This window comes from Oncorhynchus kisutch, linkage group LG17 (genome assembly GCF_002021735.2).
Source record: "Oncorhynchus kisutch isolate 150728-3 linkage group LG17, Okis_V2, whole genome shotgun sequence".
Taxonomy (NCBI): Eukaryota; Metazoa; Chordata; class Actinopteri; order Salmoniformes; family Salmonidae; genus Oncorhynchus; species Oncorhynchus kisutch.
Genome location: NC_034190.2, coordinates 39,514,362 through 39,533,433, shown reverse-complemented (window position 1 = coordinate 39,533,433; position 19,072 = coordinate 39,514,362). Strand labels below are relative to the sequence as shown.

Below are 19,072 nucleotides of genomic sequence, written 5' to 3'. Positions count from 1 at the left end.
CCCAGACCATTATTCCTCCTCCATCAAACTCTACAGTGGTACTATGCATTGGTGCTGGTAGAGTTCTTCTTGCATCCGCCAAACCCAGATTCGTCCGGACTGCCATATGGTGAAGCGTGATTCTTCACTGCTCCAGAGTCCAATGACAGCGAGCTATACACCTGTCGTGTCTTTGGCTATGCCAGATTAATTGCTATGACATGCTATTCTATAAAATACTTTCTCCGTAATTAATACCACCTGATTGAGCTAATCAGGTAAATGTAATTAACTAGAGAGTCGGGCACCTCAAAAAAATATTTATAGAGCTGTTATTTTCCAAATAAACTCTTAAAGATTTAGCAATATTTTACATCAATAGCAGTCAACATTAATCGTCATCTTACTTCAGTCTCATCTGAAAGTTGTAAATTCTTGGTTATCTGCAAGAATCCTGGCCAAAAGGTTGAATCAGAAATACAAAATTGGGTTTAATTATTTATTTACTAAATACCTAACTAATCACACAGAATAACATATACAAAGAATTTATTATACCTGGATAATTCTTTACGTCATGGGAAACGTCCCTAGCAGGCGGAACAGATATGACAGCTTGTTACACAAAGGAAAAGGGGCTGGGTTTGAGTGAAAGAGCGGGACACTGGAACGGAGACGAAGCTGTGCTATCGTAAATACAGTATCTTATTTGGAAAAGGAAAATGCAATAAATATTTACTCTGAGCTGCGCTTCAGTAGGTTGGTGGTAGATGGGAGACCGTGTTGCCAAACCGAGTCCTCTGTCCTTTGAAGAATGTTTCTGGTGGTCACTTGGATAAGTTGTAGTAAAGTCGTTGTGTGGTAGATGGGATACTCTGTCGGTTCCTTCCTAACCTGTGTTTGCAGCTGCGGTCGCTAACTCAACAGCTAGGAGGTATCACTTCTGTCGTGAATAAGAGTTCAATGTTCATACCATTCGCAACCAAAGCTCATGCTGATGTTGGCTTCGTTCTGTAGTTTTTGTCTGAACCATTCTGACATGGGATCGTCATCTCACATCAGCGGAACAGGAAGTTATGTTGTCGTCAAGAGCTTATATAGGAAGGGAGAAAAGGGGTGTGTGAGAGAGGGTAGAGGGAGGAAAAATGGGGGTAAGAGGTATTTATGACTGTCATAAACCAACCCCCAGGCCAACGTCATGACAGTCCCACCATGTTGGATTCAATCTTGCGATTAACCTGCATGTTGCAAACCAACATAAAAATGACTGTGGGTTGTCCTGGTTGTGGACCATCGATGTGGTCCCCATCTGGTGGTCGACCCGGGTAGGATGTCTGCAAATGAAGAAGTCCGCTCCATGGCTGGACAGCAGATGTCCAGTTGATGATCGTTGTTGCAGTCCCCCCTTTGGTGTGGTCGACCCGGGTAGGGTGTCTGCAAATGAAGAAGTCCGCTCCATGGTTGGACAGCAGATGTCCAGTTGATGATCGTTGTTGCAGTCCCCCCTTTGGTGTGGTCGACCCGGGTAGTGTGTCTGCAAATGAAGAAGTCCACTCCATGGCTGGGCAGCAGATGTCCGGATTGGGATCGCCGTTCAGGATCCGTCGTCTGGTCGTCCAGACTGGAAGATCTGGGCAGTAACTTAGGCAGATGTTAACAACGCACACACACTCATGAAATATATCATTACATTTCCTCCCAAATGAGCGCACTAACTGATGGTTGTATGTGGAAGTTGTTTATGGCTCTATCACTTTCTACGTATCGAAGAAAATGAAACAAAATGAATGAAAGCATAAACAAAACAAACTATAGTTATATGCCCCCTTAATCATCTAATTGGACTGTATTCTATCTACGTCAATGGTCTTGGCAAAATGACCCTATCATGGCACTGTCTAATGTCATATCTAGGGCTTTCCTAATTTGCGGGGTGTTGCTTAGGGTACTATCCTAAGTTGCTAACTATATGATAAGTCTACAGCTGTTAGGTATTCGTTTTGGGCATGACCTATGGACTTCTGGGAAGAAAACTGGTGAGTGCTGTAGCTGTAGAGTTAAAGTCACGTAGTGACCAGATCGATTGTAGTGGTAGTCGTTTTGATGGCGATGTGCTTTACAGTTATTTCGACCGTGGAGGATATTGGAATCATGGTTTCGTGGTAGAAACTGTTGTTGTGCGTCATCTCTTAACGCTCCAATACCTGATAATGCACCCTCTGAGTGGAGTGAGTGCTCCTGGTCAAACTTCAAAACCGAGTGGTCAGGGCTCTTAGCGTTGCAAGCTTTTAATGCCTCAAAAGCTGTGCTTGCAAGCCAACGTGGGCTGCAGGGTCCAAGTAGGTAATGAAAGTAGGATACATGTTCGACAGGAACATTTGTTTAAATGGTAACATGTCTTCCATGCCTGTTTCAGTGAGTAGGCCAAAGTAAGCTGAACGAAGCCTATGATAGTAAGCTTGTGGGTGTTTATTCCGAGCTTGTTTGACCGTGTTAGCCAGTGAGCTATCGTGTTTGCGAGTTGCAGAACCACTGAATTCTAATTTCAAAGCTGTGGCAAGTTTAGCATAGTCATTTAGCACGTGTTGCTGTTGTAGGCGAATGTACCTTGTCACTTGTCTATTCGACGTTCGCTTCAACAGGTAAACCCTGTCAGAACCCATAGCGTTCGGGTAGCCATCCAACGCGTCCTCTATGTCAGCTAGGAACGTCTCAGTATCGTTTGGCTGACCTGGAACGGGGTCAAAGGTGGGGAAATTCTTGACGAGTTTGTCAAGGTATTCCGTGTCAAGCGGTCGGAGAGGGTTGGCTTCATCCTGTGGGGAAAGAGGGGCCGAAAGGCCAAGAGGAGAAGCCAAGCTTTGGCTTTGTTGGCCAAGAGGCGCCATAATACTCGGTGCCGAATGGCCGAGAGGAGAAGACTGAGGGACACATGATGGAGGCAATGTCTGAAACCTATCGTCTTCACTCCTTTGAGTACCGGGCTCCGGTTGCTTGGATGGGTAGTCACGCTGTGGAGCGTGACCATTCTGGATTTCCTCCAGATGGTACCTAAGGGTGGTATTCCGCTGCATTGCAGAGTCCACTTGAGCGCTTAGAGTACTGATTTTGGACACATGAGTGTCGCACTTGCTCCTTTCGGTCTCAAACTTATCTGTCATGGTTTGCAGATAGAGGTCTTGAGTACGGAGCGAGAGATTCAGTGATGAGATTTCTTCCGCTTGCTTAGAAGATTTCCATATTCATCACCTGAGTTCTCTCATCATTCATTCGGTCAGCGACTTAAATTAGTTCTGCTGATTTGTCATCCAACTTAGTCATTGTGTTCATCAATTGATTGTCTTTAATCGGCAGAATTTTGAGTAGAACCGTGTTACTCTGAGAAACATTCAACAAAACTGCCTGCATGTTATCAAATTGCGCGCTCCTATTTGTAGATAACTCAACAGATTTATCTAGTTTGGAGTGGACTACTTCGTATTTATTTTTGGCTGAATTGAGTTGTTCCTGGAGACAACGATTTTGTTGAAGAGTTTCTGCTCGTTCATCGTTATAAGTATTCTCAATTACTTTTAATTGTTCAGATTTCAAACGCAGTTCCTCGACTAGCAGAATGTTGTTTTCATTTCCTGCTTTTGTCAATAGTTGCTCAGTTCTCTCCACCTGTCCCCTCATGTTAGCCATGTCTGGGACATGCTTCAGCTGTGCACTGTGGTATTGGACCGATGTCACATTTTTATTGCGATACATCAGTGCAAAAGTGGGTAGAACCGTCACAAAGCCTGTGTTTGATGGTTGATTTTGGAGAGCGTTCGCAATTTCGGCTGTTTTTTCGCTAATGGCATAATTAGGGTTGGTATCGCTGCTGAGGTCAGAGATCAATCATTTTATGGGTGGAGGTTCACTAATTAGCGGAGAGGTGGTGACCACCTCCTTTGAAAGCTTGCACATTATTAGAAACATTTAGAGGATTTCCCCCCCTATTTTTTCAAAGTTTGGGTTTGGAATTCATCGGAAGCTGCAAAGACAAGTTTAATCTATTTATAGATGTTGACGAACCATCAGTACTGTACCAGTAAGTGTCTCATTTGATTGGAAGAACATTAAGTTATGTTCAACAATTTAACTTATTAAATTGAATGAGACGATAATCCATACAATCTCCATTGATTGGATATCATAAGTGGAAACAGTAGATCAAATGTTGGGCACATTCAACACTGTGGCACTTCTCCCAAAGGCCGAAACCACATGGGATTCCGCTGGGCGGGGCTTCTGTCAGTACTGGATTACTGAATGTTTTTGCAAAAATCAAATATTACTGATTTATCAATTTAATGATAAATCAGACCTGTATAGGCTATTTGGGAATTCAACTTGAATTAACCTGAGAAGAGTCTTCATCTAGGTTAGTTTGGAAAAAGTTTACGTCTTATTTAGAAAACTCATCAATTTGGATATTATTTAAAAAAATATCTATTTCAGAATGTAAATTGCCAGATTTACACTTATTACTTCAATTGGATAAGACATTGATATCCGTCTGAATATCATAAGTAATGACTTGAGTGTGACCTAAATAATTCTTCATGAACGGATATAGTAGGCACACGTCAGCGGTTAATGAATACACACGCTGAAATCAAACGGAACTATCCGGAGCGGAACTTCCGTTTGGCAAGGCGGAACAATTTCAACGTGGCACAAGGAATGACGTGGCTGTTTTCCTTTGATAGCTTTAGCATGCAAGCTAGAGCCTCCTTTGTGTCTGAAAATGCAGTACATAGGATTCCCTTGGCAAAGGAAAGGTTTTACTTATAACGTATTATGTTCAAACACTTTTTGGCGTTTTTTTGACAATGTTTTAACCGGAACACTCGGCAAACAACGAAATGCGCCTTGGTCTACTCGTGAGAGAGACAGCGATATATATCGCTAGCTTATATCTCCTGAATTTCAATCGGCTGGGCCTTTTGTCCTCGCTCGAGAAATGAATAATGACCGGGCCTTACCGCGTCTGAAACGCGCGAGGCAGAAATAGCCCTGCGTTTGACCAAACGCTCTATTTTTCAGATTTCTATAATTAGCTGTATCAGCTCTCATATAGAAATGTATTCGCTTACGTCAGTGAAAAACGTCAGGGGAATCTTCAGCACACACACCCAAAAATGCTTGTCTATAACACTCCAATAATGTGTTCAATACCTGGTATATTATGTAATCTGTTTTTCAAATTTATACAGGCTGAACCAAAATGAAAGCCTCATTCTATCTTAGATTCCTCACACGGGGCACCAACATGTCGTGTCTTTGGCTATGCCGGATTAATTGCTATGACATGCTATTCTATAAAATACTTTCTCCATAATTAATATCACCTGATTGAGCTAATCAGGTAAATGTAATTAACTAGAGAGTCGGGCACCACAAAATAATATTTGTAGAGCTGTTATCTTCCGAATAAACTCTTAAAGATTTAGCAATATTTTACATCAATAGCAGTCAACATTAATCATCATCTTACTTCAGTCTCATCTGAAAGTTGTAAATTATTGCTTATCTGCAAGATCCTGGCTAACAAGTTGGGTTTAATGATTTATTTACTAAATACCTAACTAATCACACAGAATAACATATACAAAGAATTTATTATACCTGGATAATTCTTTACGTCATGGGAAACGTCCCTAGCGGGCGGAACAGATATGACAGCTTGTTACACAAAGGAAAAGGGGCTAGGTTTGAGTGAAAGAGCGGGACACTGGAAGCTGTGCTATCGTAAATACAGTTTCTTATGCATTCTAAATTACCGCCCATTTGGAAAAGGAAAATGCAATAAATATTTACTCTGAGCTGTGCTTCAGTAGGTTGGCGGTAGATGGGAGACCGTGTTGCCAAACCGAGTCCTCTGTCCTTTGAAGAATGTCAGCGGAACAGGAAGTTATGTTGTCGTCAAGAGCTTATATAGGAAGGGAGAAAAGGGGCGTGTGTCATAGTTTACAACCTCTGTCTCTTCACGTGGGCGGGCCACTTAGTGAGCAGCTCTAATTTATGAAAACCCATATCTCACATTTTAGAAGCTAAAATCCCATTTCATCCCATCACAAATAATTTCATATTCAAACATTTAAATTGAAAGACAATTCCATGTGAATCTGATGTATAGACTTTCCACTGTGGAGTTTGTCATCTTATCATTGATGAGAATGTCTCAGATGACAACCGAACTGACATCATATTCATTAAGTACCACTGCATATGTTCAATTGTTCGGATTACCAGAATATATTTCATTTCCCCCCACATTCTGACGTTCCCAGAATCTCTATGTTAACCAAGGGGTTTTGCAAATGTAACCTTAGTAGGGGTAGAGAGCGGAAAAGGGGGGTAAGAGGTATTTATGACTGTCATAAACCAACCCCCAGGCCAACGTCATGACACACCCATCCAGCCGACGGCTGGCATTGCACATAGTGATTTTAGGCTTGTTTGCGGCTACTCGGACATGGAAACCCATTCGGCCATGCAAACCCATTCGTCGGGAGCTTCATGAAATTTTCATGAAACTCCTGACGAACAGTTCTTGTGCTGCCGTTGCTTCCAGAGGCAGTTTGGAACTCAGTAGTGAGTGTTGCAACCGAAGACAGACGATTTTTACATGCTACGCACTTCTGTGAGCTGTCCCATTCTGTGAGCTTGCGTGGCCTACCACTTTGCGGCTGAGCCGTTGTTGCTCCTAGACGTTTCCACTTCACAAAAACAGCACTTACAGTTGACCTGGGCAGCTCTAGCAGGGCAGAAATTTAAGGAACTGACTTGTTGGAAAGGTGCCATTCTATGACGATGCCACTTTGAAAGCCACTGAGCTCTTCAATAAGGCCATTCTACTGCCAATATTTGACTATGGAGATTGCATGGCTGTGTGCTCGATTTTATACACCTGTCAGCGACATGTGTGGCTGAAATAGCCAAATCCACTAATATGAAGGGGTGTCCACATACTTTTGTATATATAGTGTATATTGATTCCAGATAAGCTTCTTTTGGCTGCGGTCCATATCCAAATATTTTTGATATGCTGAAGATAAGGACAATTCCTAATGCATTTCTGTGTTTTCATCAGATGCTCAATCATTTCACAAATATGAGATTCATATTTTTCTTTCATGCACATAATTTTGGGATTTCCTCCAGATATCAGATCGGATACTGACTCATTAGATATCCTGAGATAGGCCTTTTTGGACATCTCATGTACTTTATTTGATGACAAATACTGACCGTATTGTACATTTTCTCACCACGTACAATGCATATGCTCTTGAATGAGGTCCATATCAGAATATAGCATTTTCTAATGATATGCATTTTCTGATACTTATTTTAGTTTTAAGGACATGCTCAATAATTTGACAAATATTAAATCCATATAATTCTTTCAGACATTAGCTATAATTGTTGTATTCCCTGTGGATAAAGGCGCAGGCAAACCTCAAGCTAAAGGCACTGTAACTGGCTGCCTAGCAACAAGAATCATGTATTTTCTGCTGTGGAGTTCCAACTGTCATTTTTTATTTGGGTGCCACAAATGAGTGTGTAAACAGTGTGTGGTAGAGCTGACAACTGGAGAAACAAAAGAAGTGAGAAGCTGATCAGAAAACACCTGAAAGAAGTTAACGCTAAAGTGAGTAGCTAATTCGAGAAGTTTTATTTGTCTTAGTAACTAGAATCAAGAACATGATCTAATTTGGCCAGCAGCCAGTCGTGCGAGCTAGCTAACGTTAGCTAGGCTTGATAAGGTGAAAAGCTAACTGGTAGCCTACCATAGCTAGGGATTTTTTGGACCCCCTATCAAGCCTCAATGTGACAGCTAATGTTTTAAAACATATATGTCTGGATGTTAAATGACAATACGGAGGCATTGATGCGAGTAACCAGTCTTGTTCAGTACATTGCAATACATCCGGGTATCTCAAGCACACCGGTAAAACCCTGGAGTTGCAGTAATTAACATTTACCACCAGATGGCATCACTATCATCTTACACCCATAACGTCTTCCCTTTTATAAAATAGAACAGGAGCTGCCAATTCACGAACAAAACAAACTTAGTAATAATTTCCAACATGAACAGTTGAGCTTTTTTTCAGGTATCAACACATTTTGATAGTCTCTTCACTTTTCCCATAAAAAAAAGATCTCTGTCTGTCAACAATCCCGAATTGGAAACCTACAGATTAAGTATTTTTGGTGGCTTGGACAGACGCCTGCAGTGTGAAAAGACAAGGGGCTCGTCTGCGAGGACTGCGGGTTCCCGCACAGGCGTGTCACCTGACTGTCTAAGGGGAGTATTGATGGGAGAGGGAGTGGCTCACCTGTGATCCGCTGGTTCTTTGCCCAGTGCCTCAGGCCCCATGTGACTTGCTGGGGTTCCGTCCTTTGTCACGCGAACCCTATGACCATCAGGGTTCTGAGTAGAAATCACAAGTGCAATATAACAAAACACAGCTTAGCTTGTTGTTAATCCACCTGGTGTGTCAGATTTCAAAAAATCTTTACAGCAAAAGCTATCCAAGCGTTTATGTTAGAACATCTCTCTCAGCAGACAAAACATTACAAACAGCTAGCAGCAAAGTAGATTGGCCACGAAAGTCAGAAAAGCAATAAAATGAATCGCTTACCTTTGATGATCTTCGGATGTTTGCACTCATGAGACCCAGTTACACAATAAATAACTGTTCCTTTTGTTCAATAAAGATTATTTTTATATATTTTTATATTCAAAATACCTCCATTTGGTTGGCGCGTTTTGTTCAGAAATCCACAGGCTCGAGCGGTCACGACAGGGCAGACGAAAATAGTAGTAGAAAATAGTATCCGTAAAGTTCGTAGAAACATGTCAAATGCTTTTTTATAATCAATACTCAGGTTGTTTTTACAATAAATATTTCAACCGGACAGTAGCTTTTTCAATAGGAGAGAGAGAGAAAATGTCTGCTCCAAGCTGTTGCACATGCAAAACTCTGCTGGCACCCAGCCATCCACTGACGCGATGTGATCCTTTTCACTCATTTTTTTGAATAAAAGCCTGAAACTATGTCTAAAGACTGTTCACACCACGTTGGAGCCATAGGGAAAGGAATCTGGTTGATATCCCTTTAAATGGAGGGAAGGCATGCAATGGAACAGGGAGATTTGTTTCTCTTAGGCACTTCCTTGTTGGACTTTCCTCAGGTTTTCGCCTGCAATATCAGTTCTGTTATACTCACAGACAATATTTTTACAGTTTTGGAAACTTTAGAGTGTTTTCTATCCTAATCTGACACTTATATGCATATTCTAGCTTCTGGCCCTGAGAAATAGGCCATTTCATTTGGGTACGTTTTTCATCCAAACATCAAAATACTGCCCCCTACACTCAACAGATGGAGCCCCATATCAAAATATTTTTCAACCAGCACAGGCTTCATTAAATTAGAAATAGCGATTAAATATTCAGTTGTTTTTTGAAATTCTTCCTCTGATTTACAATCCAAAGGGACCCAGCTACAACATGCATGGTTGTCTTGTTAGATAAAATCCTTCTTTATATCCCAAAAAGTCAGTTTAGTTGGCGCCATCGATTTGAGTAATCCACTCGTTCAACATGCAGAGAAAGGAATCTTAAAAGCTACCCCTAAACTTTGTTAAGACAAGTCAAAATGCATTTCTAGTTAATCATCGGGTACCCTAAAATGTAATTAAACAATAATATTTCATACGGAAAGAAGTATGTTCAATAGGAAAGCAAAATTAGCAGGTGCGCTTCGTCGCGCTCACCCACAAACTCTGACTCCCAGTACTAAAACTCAAAATTCTTCCTCGTTTGGGAAGAAACATGCCTGGAACCTTGAACAAAGATTGTTGACATCTAGTGGAAGCAAGAGGAATTGAAATCTGGGAGCTGGAATTGCATATGCCCCACAGCTGTTCAGTGTAAGGATCTAAAAAAAAAAGGTTTTCAGGTTGGTTTTTCTTTGCTTTTCTCCTACCGTATCAACGCTGTTACAGTCTCATACATTATTTTAACATTTCTACAAACTTCAAAGTGTTTTCTATCCAATGGCACCAATTCTATGCATATCCTGGCTTCTGGGCCTGAGTAACAGGTACTTGAGTACTTTGGGCAAGTCAGTCAGACAGGAAGTGGAGAAAAATAGACCTTAGCCTGAAGATGTTCGTCACACACATTATCAAGCATTGCACACAAATTATCCAGATAATGAATGAGCCCCAGCCTAAAACCCCAAACAGCAAGCAATGCTGATCTAGAAGCATGGTGGCTGGGAAAAACTCCCTAGAAGGAACATTGTTTGACTAATAGAATCAGTCAAACAGGCATATGTGAGTGTCAGTTGGTGTATGTTTGTGATGTGGGGCTAAAGCTATTGACCCGGAAGCTAGGCTCTCTCTCTTCTCCCAGTCTTTTGGGAGGTCGGGTGGATAATTAGTCTGTCGTAGTGGATGTTAGCAATGTCCCACTGCTCTCTCGCAGCTTTCATGGCTGGGATAAGTTATTTCCGCCTCTGGTGCACAGTTTCTGAGTAGTCCTCGTTAAGGATGATGTTGGTTCCTCTCAAGTTCTTGGCTTTTTACAGGACAGACATTTTGTCCTTAAACCCTAGGAACTTGATCAGTATCGGCCTGGGTCTTTCACCTGGGCTGGTTACAGGTTTTCCACCTCAATCTTCCTATGGTCCATCTGGAGCTTTTCAGTGATCCATTTTCATACTTTCTCCTCAGACTCGGCTTAGTTCTCATGTGAAGACTCTGGTATGCCATCCACAATGATGTTATGACTCCTGGATTGTCCCTGTAGATAGTCTGTTTTCCCAGGTATTGTTAATAATGATTCACAGACAGTGCTGATGTCATCTCGCATGGACTTACAGTTAGGTGTCATATTGCTGCAAGTCTCTTTCAGGACATTCACCTCTCCTTGGGAGAACTGCAAATTGTTCTTAAAGTCCTGGACCTCTCTGGTCAGATCATCCATTATTTTATCAGTTGAGTCCATCAGTATTTGGACAAAGCTCTTCAAGTTATTTTCCTGTTGTTGTAAGAACTGCTTGTTTAAAAGATCCATCACCTGTGATAGAGAAACACTATCTTTTCCGTTTCTCCAACAGGCTTTGGTTTTGGATGTCATGGTAGCAACGTAGGCCAACACTGGTACTCCATGCAGTTCCAGACAGGGCAGGTTGCAGGGCAGATGGAAACAGCAAGACACAGAAGGGATTTGACAGCCACAAGCCTGGGACAATCTGTGGCCCCAGCCACAAGGGATAACCGTGTCGCAGGCTCTGTGATGCTGAGTATTTATGTCTGTAATAAAACCCTTTTGTGGGGAAAAACTCATTCTGATTGGATGGGCCTGGCTCCCCAGTGGGTGGCTGATTAAATTGGTGGCTGACTAAATACTTTTTTGCCCCACTGTGTGTATATATATATATATATATATATATGCTTTTTTTTTACACCAAATACAAACATACATATATACGAACAACAACTTACAGACGTACACAAACAACAACAATCTCCTCTGCCCAGACCTGCATGCTCACAACCTCATCCCTAGTGCCTGCATTATTGTTTGCCACATGGCCTTAAATTGTATCAATTTGTTTTTCTTGGTCTCCCATGCTATTTCAATAAAAAATTATTCGATTTTTCCATTGTGTTAAGGACGGCATATTGATCAAACTTTTTCAATAGAACACTTTTTCAGTGACTTTCAAAACAACAAACTGTGCCCTCCCTCGTTCCGTGTTGCCTCTCAGTGAATAGAAGAAGAAACATGGAAGACCTGTATCCAGTTGCTGTTAAAAAAACGGAACCATGATGCTGTTTCCCTGGATAAGTAGTGAGAAGCTAGAATGACATATTGAAGTCAACATTCTAGCTATGTTGAGGACAACCTCCCTGCAAAAAAACAGCCCAGTCTGACCATGAGATGGCAAGCCCCTACTGCTGCTGAGGCCTGATAAGTGTCCCTCACCCCTGCCTCTCATCTCCCCCGCACGGTGCAGTGCCAGGGCCCTACGACAAAACCCTGTCAAATTAGCCAACCAGGTGACTGAAGAGATGAGGGAGAAGAAAAATTGCAGCATTCAGCAGAAATGCAGATTTCTGGCCTATTAGGCTAATGAAAGATTAATGCTATAATTAAATAAAGCAAATTTAGAGAGCTCTTTCTTCCATGGTTGAATATAGTCAAATCTTTTGTTAAAATAGTTGCTAAAAATTTTCCTTATGGGACACTATAATTCACATGATTTTACGTATAGCTGTTATCGATATGATACATCTTGCTCATCTTATTGTCTAAAGTGGACAGCTGCCTGCAGATCCATGTCATCATCTAATGACATACAAATCTATGCATCAGCTGGGTGTGATACATTCAGTCACAATGGCTCAGGATTAAAGTTAAATGCATTCAATTGTACAACTGACTAGGTATCCCCCTTTCCCTTGTATGTATGCAGAATAATTAGATACTTAAAGCTACAGCCTGGGATCTGGGAATGTGTTTAATGATCATTTCAATTCTTGATATAGAGTATACTCTGTCACTACCATTTTGTTCTTTTTCGAATCCCAGAATGTAGCTTTAAAACCAGTGTGATCTGGGTTGTATGGGAACAGACCCCTTCTTCCTTCTTCTAGAAGCAGTCATTGATGGTATACCAGCCTGTTGCTGAACATGAGGTAGAGATCAGCTCACAGAGATACATTGGAACTTATGTCCTGACCTGATCCACTCACTGTGATCCTAATCTAGCTGTTGAAAGTTCACGTTAGATTGAACAGTCGGCCAAAGTCTAGAAAAACTAAAAATCAATGATGGTTATCTTGTAATGGGAGTCAACTTGTTGTTATATTGATTTTCATTTAACGACAAGGTTCCTAAAACCATGGCAGAGGCTGTGTCTGAAATGGCACCCTCTTCCATAGAAATACATTAAATGTGTTATTTTTAATTACATACACTGTTCCTTATGCACATTCAATATTCCATTGTCAAAAGAAGTGCACTATATAGGGAATAGAGTGCCATTTCAGATGCACTCAGAGTCTCTACAGTACACACAGTTGGATATAGATAAGTTCACTTCACTTCAAGGATGCCCAGCATTGCTGTTTAGCTCAGAGGAGAGGGTCAACTTGTTACAGATTAGGAACACTTACATTTAGACAGAGAGTAATGTGTCAAGCAGTGGTATTATGTCTATGTCTCTTTGAAAGCACATTAAACCACTCTTTATGAGAAATTACATACCATATCTGAACTAGGCAGCAAGTGAAATATAGTCCAAGATATTGACACAATCATTTATCCCTGCATTGTGATCTGTAGACCTGGGTCACTCTTTTGAAACGCACACCAATTCTTTAGATTCTTTCCCTTCCCTTCCCTGCCAGTCTTCAGGAGGCAGCGACGATGGTACAGATAGGGAGGTACAATGTGTCTAAAGATCACTTCTAAAGCAGCTCTCCTCCCTTCTCCTTCTTCTCCATCCGAACTCTCTTCAGGATTCTAAAGCACCCTGAAGGACAAGAAAATTCAAAAGAGCCCCGTAACCCCATTGTCACTGAGGAATTTCCATAAGAGCGACAGGCCTGATTGATGAATGAGTGATCACAGGTTTTTAGACAGCAAAATGCTAACGTACCGCCAACGTCTTTCCTGTCCTTCAGAGTGCCCTGTCCCCAAAGCGGCCTGTCCCAATGGCTCTGACTGGTGGTCCCAGGTGGCTTCAGGACATCACCTGGCTGGCAGCAGAAGATGGCAAGAACAACTGTGTAGTGTACAGCATAGGTACGTACCCTATTTGTTCTTTCACTAACACTGTACTATTGGGAACAGGTCTCCCTCGTAATGGTGTCTATCGACCTGAGGGGACTTCCAGGTTTAGTAAAAGCTAGAGTAGAAAATCTTGTCTTTAACACAAACTGTAGTAATCAACTTCCCTGGAGACTGTGAGAGCAGGGATGTGTCTTTGGGGGTCTTTATATATAGTTGAAGTTGGAAGTTTACATACACCTTAGCCAAATACATTTAAACTCAGTTTTGCATTTGAGTCTATTTGTTCTCAGTTTACCATTTTTTAAATTCAAGAGCAGCAAGTTTTCAAGACACCGACTATCGTTTATTGTAAGAAGTGGTGCATTTATTCAACATATGACTTCCTTTACAGTTTTCAATGATTCTGTATATTTAATGTTGTTGCTTAATATACCGCTTACAGTTGCAATTCGTTGTCATAAAGAAGAGTGTTGTCCTTGATTTTCAACTGTAAGCTGTCTGTATATTAAGCAACATCATTGAATCTATACAATCATTCCATATTAACAACAAACATAAACATGACATTTCCATGAAATTAACACCCCTAAAATGTGTAGGCATAATGTTAATAATTCACTTCAGTTATCATTGTTTGACGAAATCAAATCTCTAAATGCTTTTTAAAATATGAAGACTTCAGGCAACGAGAAGCTTTTCAGGTCACTATCAGTTATCTTAGGACACAGAGCAATACTGAGAGTGAAGAATAACAGAACATCTCCACCAATGTCATATTCTATTATCAGTCTGTTGAAAGAGAATTGCATCCTGAGGGAGACTCCACAGACACAGCATCGACAGCAGCAGCCAGTCAGTGTGCTGCGATTGTGTTTAATTAAAACACAACAGAGATGAACTGAATCATGGTTCTCAGAGGGAAGTTAGTCATGAATTGTACACAGCGGTAATTGATTGGGTTTAGCCACAGGTTCTGTCGTTATAGTCAGGCTGGATAGAGACTGGATAGGGTGGCAGAGGATCAGACAGAAAACAGAGGCCTATAATCTATAGCTGGGCAGTGGGTAGTTCTGTCACTGAGATAATGCCCCTGTACAGTAGATTGGCTGTGGATGGGTGAATTTAGAAGATGTTTTAAATATTGATAGTTTATTCATCTGATCTATTGTAGCTACTGTAACATGCTAATACTGTATTCATATTTAGTGGACAGACGCACGTGACATAGGATGGTATGTCAACAGACTGTGGTATGCAACAATTAATGAGGAATTTCTCACTGATCATTTGGACAAATTACAATTTAGCAGGTGTTTGCATATTTTCGAATCTTGGAATTGGAGGGGACATTTGGCCCATGGTTTGGCTCTGATGCATTTACTCAAGATTTTAGTTTTGGGTTTCTGAGATTAATACTGTATATGCCAACTGTTCTTGGTGTTTGTTTCAAAACACATTTATAAAGCAGGGTGCCTCACATAATTTCATCTTTGCTGGTGACTTCAATGTGACTTTCTATAGAGGTTTTCAATGCATTTTACGATGAGGTGCATTGCTTTAAAATAGTTTTTCTTTTAATCGTGTCAGGATTTGTTACCAGATTTGATTGTGAGAATTCACTTAAACAGAAATGGAGAAACAGAATCTCTTGCTCCATTGACTCCCGGTGCCAAAATGGCAGCACATATTATTTATGTGTTTTATATATGCTCTCTATACTGTCAGAAGGCTTTTGGCTTATCTTGAATGACTGTCAGGGCCTGCATGGGATGTCAGAGGAAAGGAAGGAAATATATGAGATTATTAAGCTCTGCTGGATGTTGTCGGGAAGGTCTGACGACACGTCATAAAGCCTGGTTTGATCAATGCTGGACGAGGTGACAAGACTTAAGTCCTTATCGTGCCCTAGTCCCTGATGCTCGTAGACGGTTGTTAGGACTAGGCAGGGGGTTTAGACTGTTCATTAGATGGGAGCTAGGCCCTAGTCGCTGCACTTAGATGTATCATCGCTCCCCCGTCTCGCTCCTCCTCCCTTCATCCCCCTTCTCCCTGACTGATATGTGACAGCCTTATGGTAGTTGCTTGCTCTGAGGAAACATAATGGAAGTGCCGGGGTCGGGACGCAGCAGGGTGAAACTGAGGCCAATGTCAGAAAAATGTCTGGCGTTGCAACAGGGAGATAGAAATTGGTAGTGGCTTATCAGTACAGTTCCTGTTTTGGGCGATGGCAGGCTGTTGTAGCATCTAGCTGTATTACGTATGGAGGCTGTGCTTTACAGTGGTGCAGGTATACAGTAATATGCTTCAGCTATGTATTTTTCAGATGTTGTAAAACTGGGTCTAAATAGTAGTTACAGTAGTGGGTCTATATTATGTACAGATACAGATATATACATTATGGTGCAGCTGTGGTTTGCAGTCAAATGTCTTATTGGATCTTGGATGTTGTAGAAGTTTGATATCAATGCTTTGCTTTCACACTCCCACACTTTGATGAGGAAGTGAGAAGTAACAGCACCAGAGATCCTGGCACAGGGAGTAAAACGTAACAGCCCCAGAGATCCTGGCAGAGGGAGTGAAAAGTAACAGGCCCAACAGGAATAATCCTGGCACAGAGATGGGCAAACATCCTGGATAGAGTGAGGGAAGAAGGGAGGGAGAGAGAGAGAGAAGGAGGAAAGTATCTGACAGGGCAGGAGGAGTGATCCCTTAAGCTTTTCAGGAACAGAGGATGCCTCTCTTTGTATTTCCCTCTTTCCTTTTTTTAACCACACAAAGATTATGATGTGCTTTGTCTTTTATTATACATCATGCATATCCCTCTTAAGTGTTCCAGAGCATTCCTACTTACCTCAAAATAGCTCATTTTTAAATGCAATTCAAATATCTATATGCATGAATATGCTACAGTACCACCTCTTCAGTTAAAATTATGAAAATCAAAAACATTAGGATTACATTTCCAGGAACATAATGATGTGTTAAATGTGCCTAAATTTGATCATAGTGTTACTGGTTACACTAACCAAGGACCAACTAACTAGGGCTACGTCCTTGCTGTAATCAAGCAAGAGCCAGGGCTTACACAGTAACTAGATGCCATAGATCAAATGATGTATCCTCTACCCACAACCAACTTTACAACCTTCTGCACCAACCGTGGCCACAGAAAAGTATAGTGTAGTATACCGACACCCTGAGAGTAAACCTGGCCAGTCTCTGTTTGACTGATCAGAGCAGAGATACACTACATGACCAAAAGTGGAGTTGGTCCCCCCCCTTTGCTGCTATAACAGCCTCCATTCTTTTGGGAAGGCTTTTTACTAGATGTTGGAACATTGGTGCAGGGACTTGCTTCCATTCAGCCACAAGAGCATTAGTGAGGTTGGGCACTGATGTTGGGTGATTAGGCCTGGCTCGCAATCGGCGTTCCAATTCATCCCAAAGGTGTTCGTTGGGGTTGCAGCTGTTCGTCTGGAGCTCCATTTCATGAAGCTCCCGACGAACAGTTCTTGTGCTGCCTTTGCTTCCAGAGGCATTTTGGAACTTGGTAGTGAGTGTTGCAACCGAGGACAGGCGATTTTTACGTGCTACGCGCTTCAGCACTCGGCGGTCCCGTTCTGTGAGCTCGGGTGGCCTACCACTTCGCGGCTGAGCCGTTGTCGCTCCTAGACGTTTCCACTTCACAATAATAGCACTTACATTTGACCGGGGCAATGACTTGTTGGAAAGATGGCATCCTATGATGGTGCCACGTTAAAAGTCACTGAGCTCTTCAGTAAGGCCATTAATTCTACTGGCAATGTTTGTCTATGGAGATTGCATGGCGGTGTTCTCGATTCTGTACACCTGTTAGCAGCAGGTGTGGCTGAAATAGCCAAATCCACTAAGTTGAAGGGGTAAAAAAAATAAAGGGAACACTAAAATAACACATCCTAGATCTGAATGAATGAAATATTCTTATTAAATATTTTTGTCTTTACATAGTGGAATGTGCTGACAACAAAATCACACAAAAATTATCAATGGAAATCAAATTTATCAACCCATGGAGGTCTGGATTTTTAAAATATTTTTTATTTATTTAACCTTTATTTAACCAGGTAGGCTAGTTGAGAACAAGTTCTCATTTGCAACTGCGACCTGGCCAAGATAAAGCATAGCGGTGTGAACAGACAACACAGAGTTACACATGGAGTAAACAATTAACAAGTCAATAACACAGTAGAAAAAAAGAGAGTCTATATACATTGTGTGCAAAAGGCATGAGGAGGTAGGTGAATAATTACAATTTTGCAGATTAACACTGGAGTGATAAATGATCAGATGGTCATGTACAGGTAGAGATATTGGTGTGCAAAAGAACAGAAAAGTAAATAAATAAAAACAGTATGGGGATGAGGTAGGTAAAATTGGGTGGGCTATTTACCGATAGACTATGTACAGCTGCAGCGATCGGTTAGCTGCTCAGATAGCAGATGTTTGAAGTTGGTGAGGGAGATAAGTCTCCAACTTCAGCGATTTTTGCAATTCGTTCCAGTCACAGGCAGCAGAGAACTGGAACGAAAGGTGGTCAAATGAGGTGTTGGCTTTAGGGATGATCAGTGAGATACACCTGCTGGAGCGCGTGCTACGGGTGGGTGTTGCCATCGTGACCAGTGAACTGAGATAAGGCGGAGCTTTACCTAGCATGGAATTGTAGATGACCTGGAGCCAGTGGGTCTGGCGACGAATATGTAGCGAGGGCCAGCCGACTAGAGCATACAGGTCGCAGTGGTGGGTGGTATAAGGTGCTTTAGTGACAAAACGGATGGCACTGTGATAAACTGCATCCAGTTTGCTGAGTAGAGTGTTGGAAGCTATTTTGTAGATGACATCGCCGAAGTCGAGGATCGGTAGGATAGTCAGTTTTACTAGGGTAAGTTTGGCGGCGTGAGTGAAGGAGGCTTTGTTGCGGAATAGAAAGCCGACTCTAGATTTGATTTTCGATTGGAGATGTTTGATATGAGTCTGGAAGGAGAGTTTACAGTCTAGCCAGACACCTAGGTACTTATAGATGTCCACATATTCAAGGTCGGAACCATCCAGGCAGCGAACGGTTGAAAAGCATGCATTTGGTTTTACTAGCGTTTAAGAGCAGTTGGAGGCCACGGAAGGAGTGTTGTATGGCATTGAAGCTCGTTTGGAGGTTAGATAGCACAGTGTCCAAGGACGGGCCGGAAGTATACAGAATGGTGTCGC

General features: G+C 41.7%; 1 protein-coding gene across 1 annotated transcript in view; it reads left to right on the top strand.

Annotated features, from left to right (window-relative positions):
• LOC109906944 (zinc finger protein ZFPM2-like) overlaps nt 1-19,072 on the top strand; it is a 116,822-nt gene that overhangs the window by 66,288 nt on the left and 31,462 nt on the right. Inside the window, exon 5 of the mRNA XM_031793808.1 lies at nt 13,723-13,843. Within this exon, the coding sequence (XP_031649668.1) occupies nt 13,723-13,843 (121 nt within the window). The remainder of the gene's footprint in view (nt 1-13,722; nt 13,844-19,072) is intronic.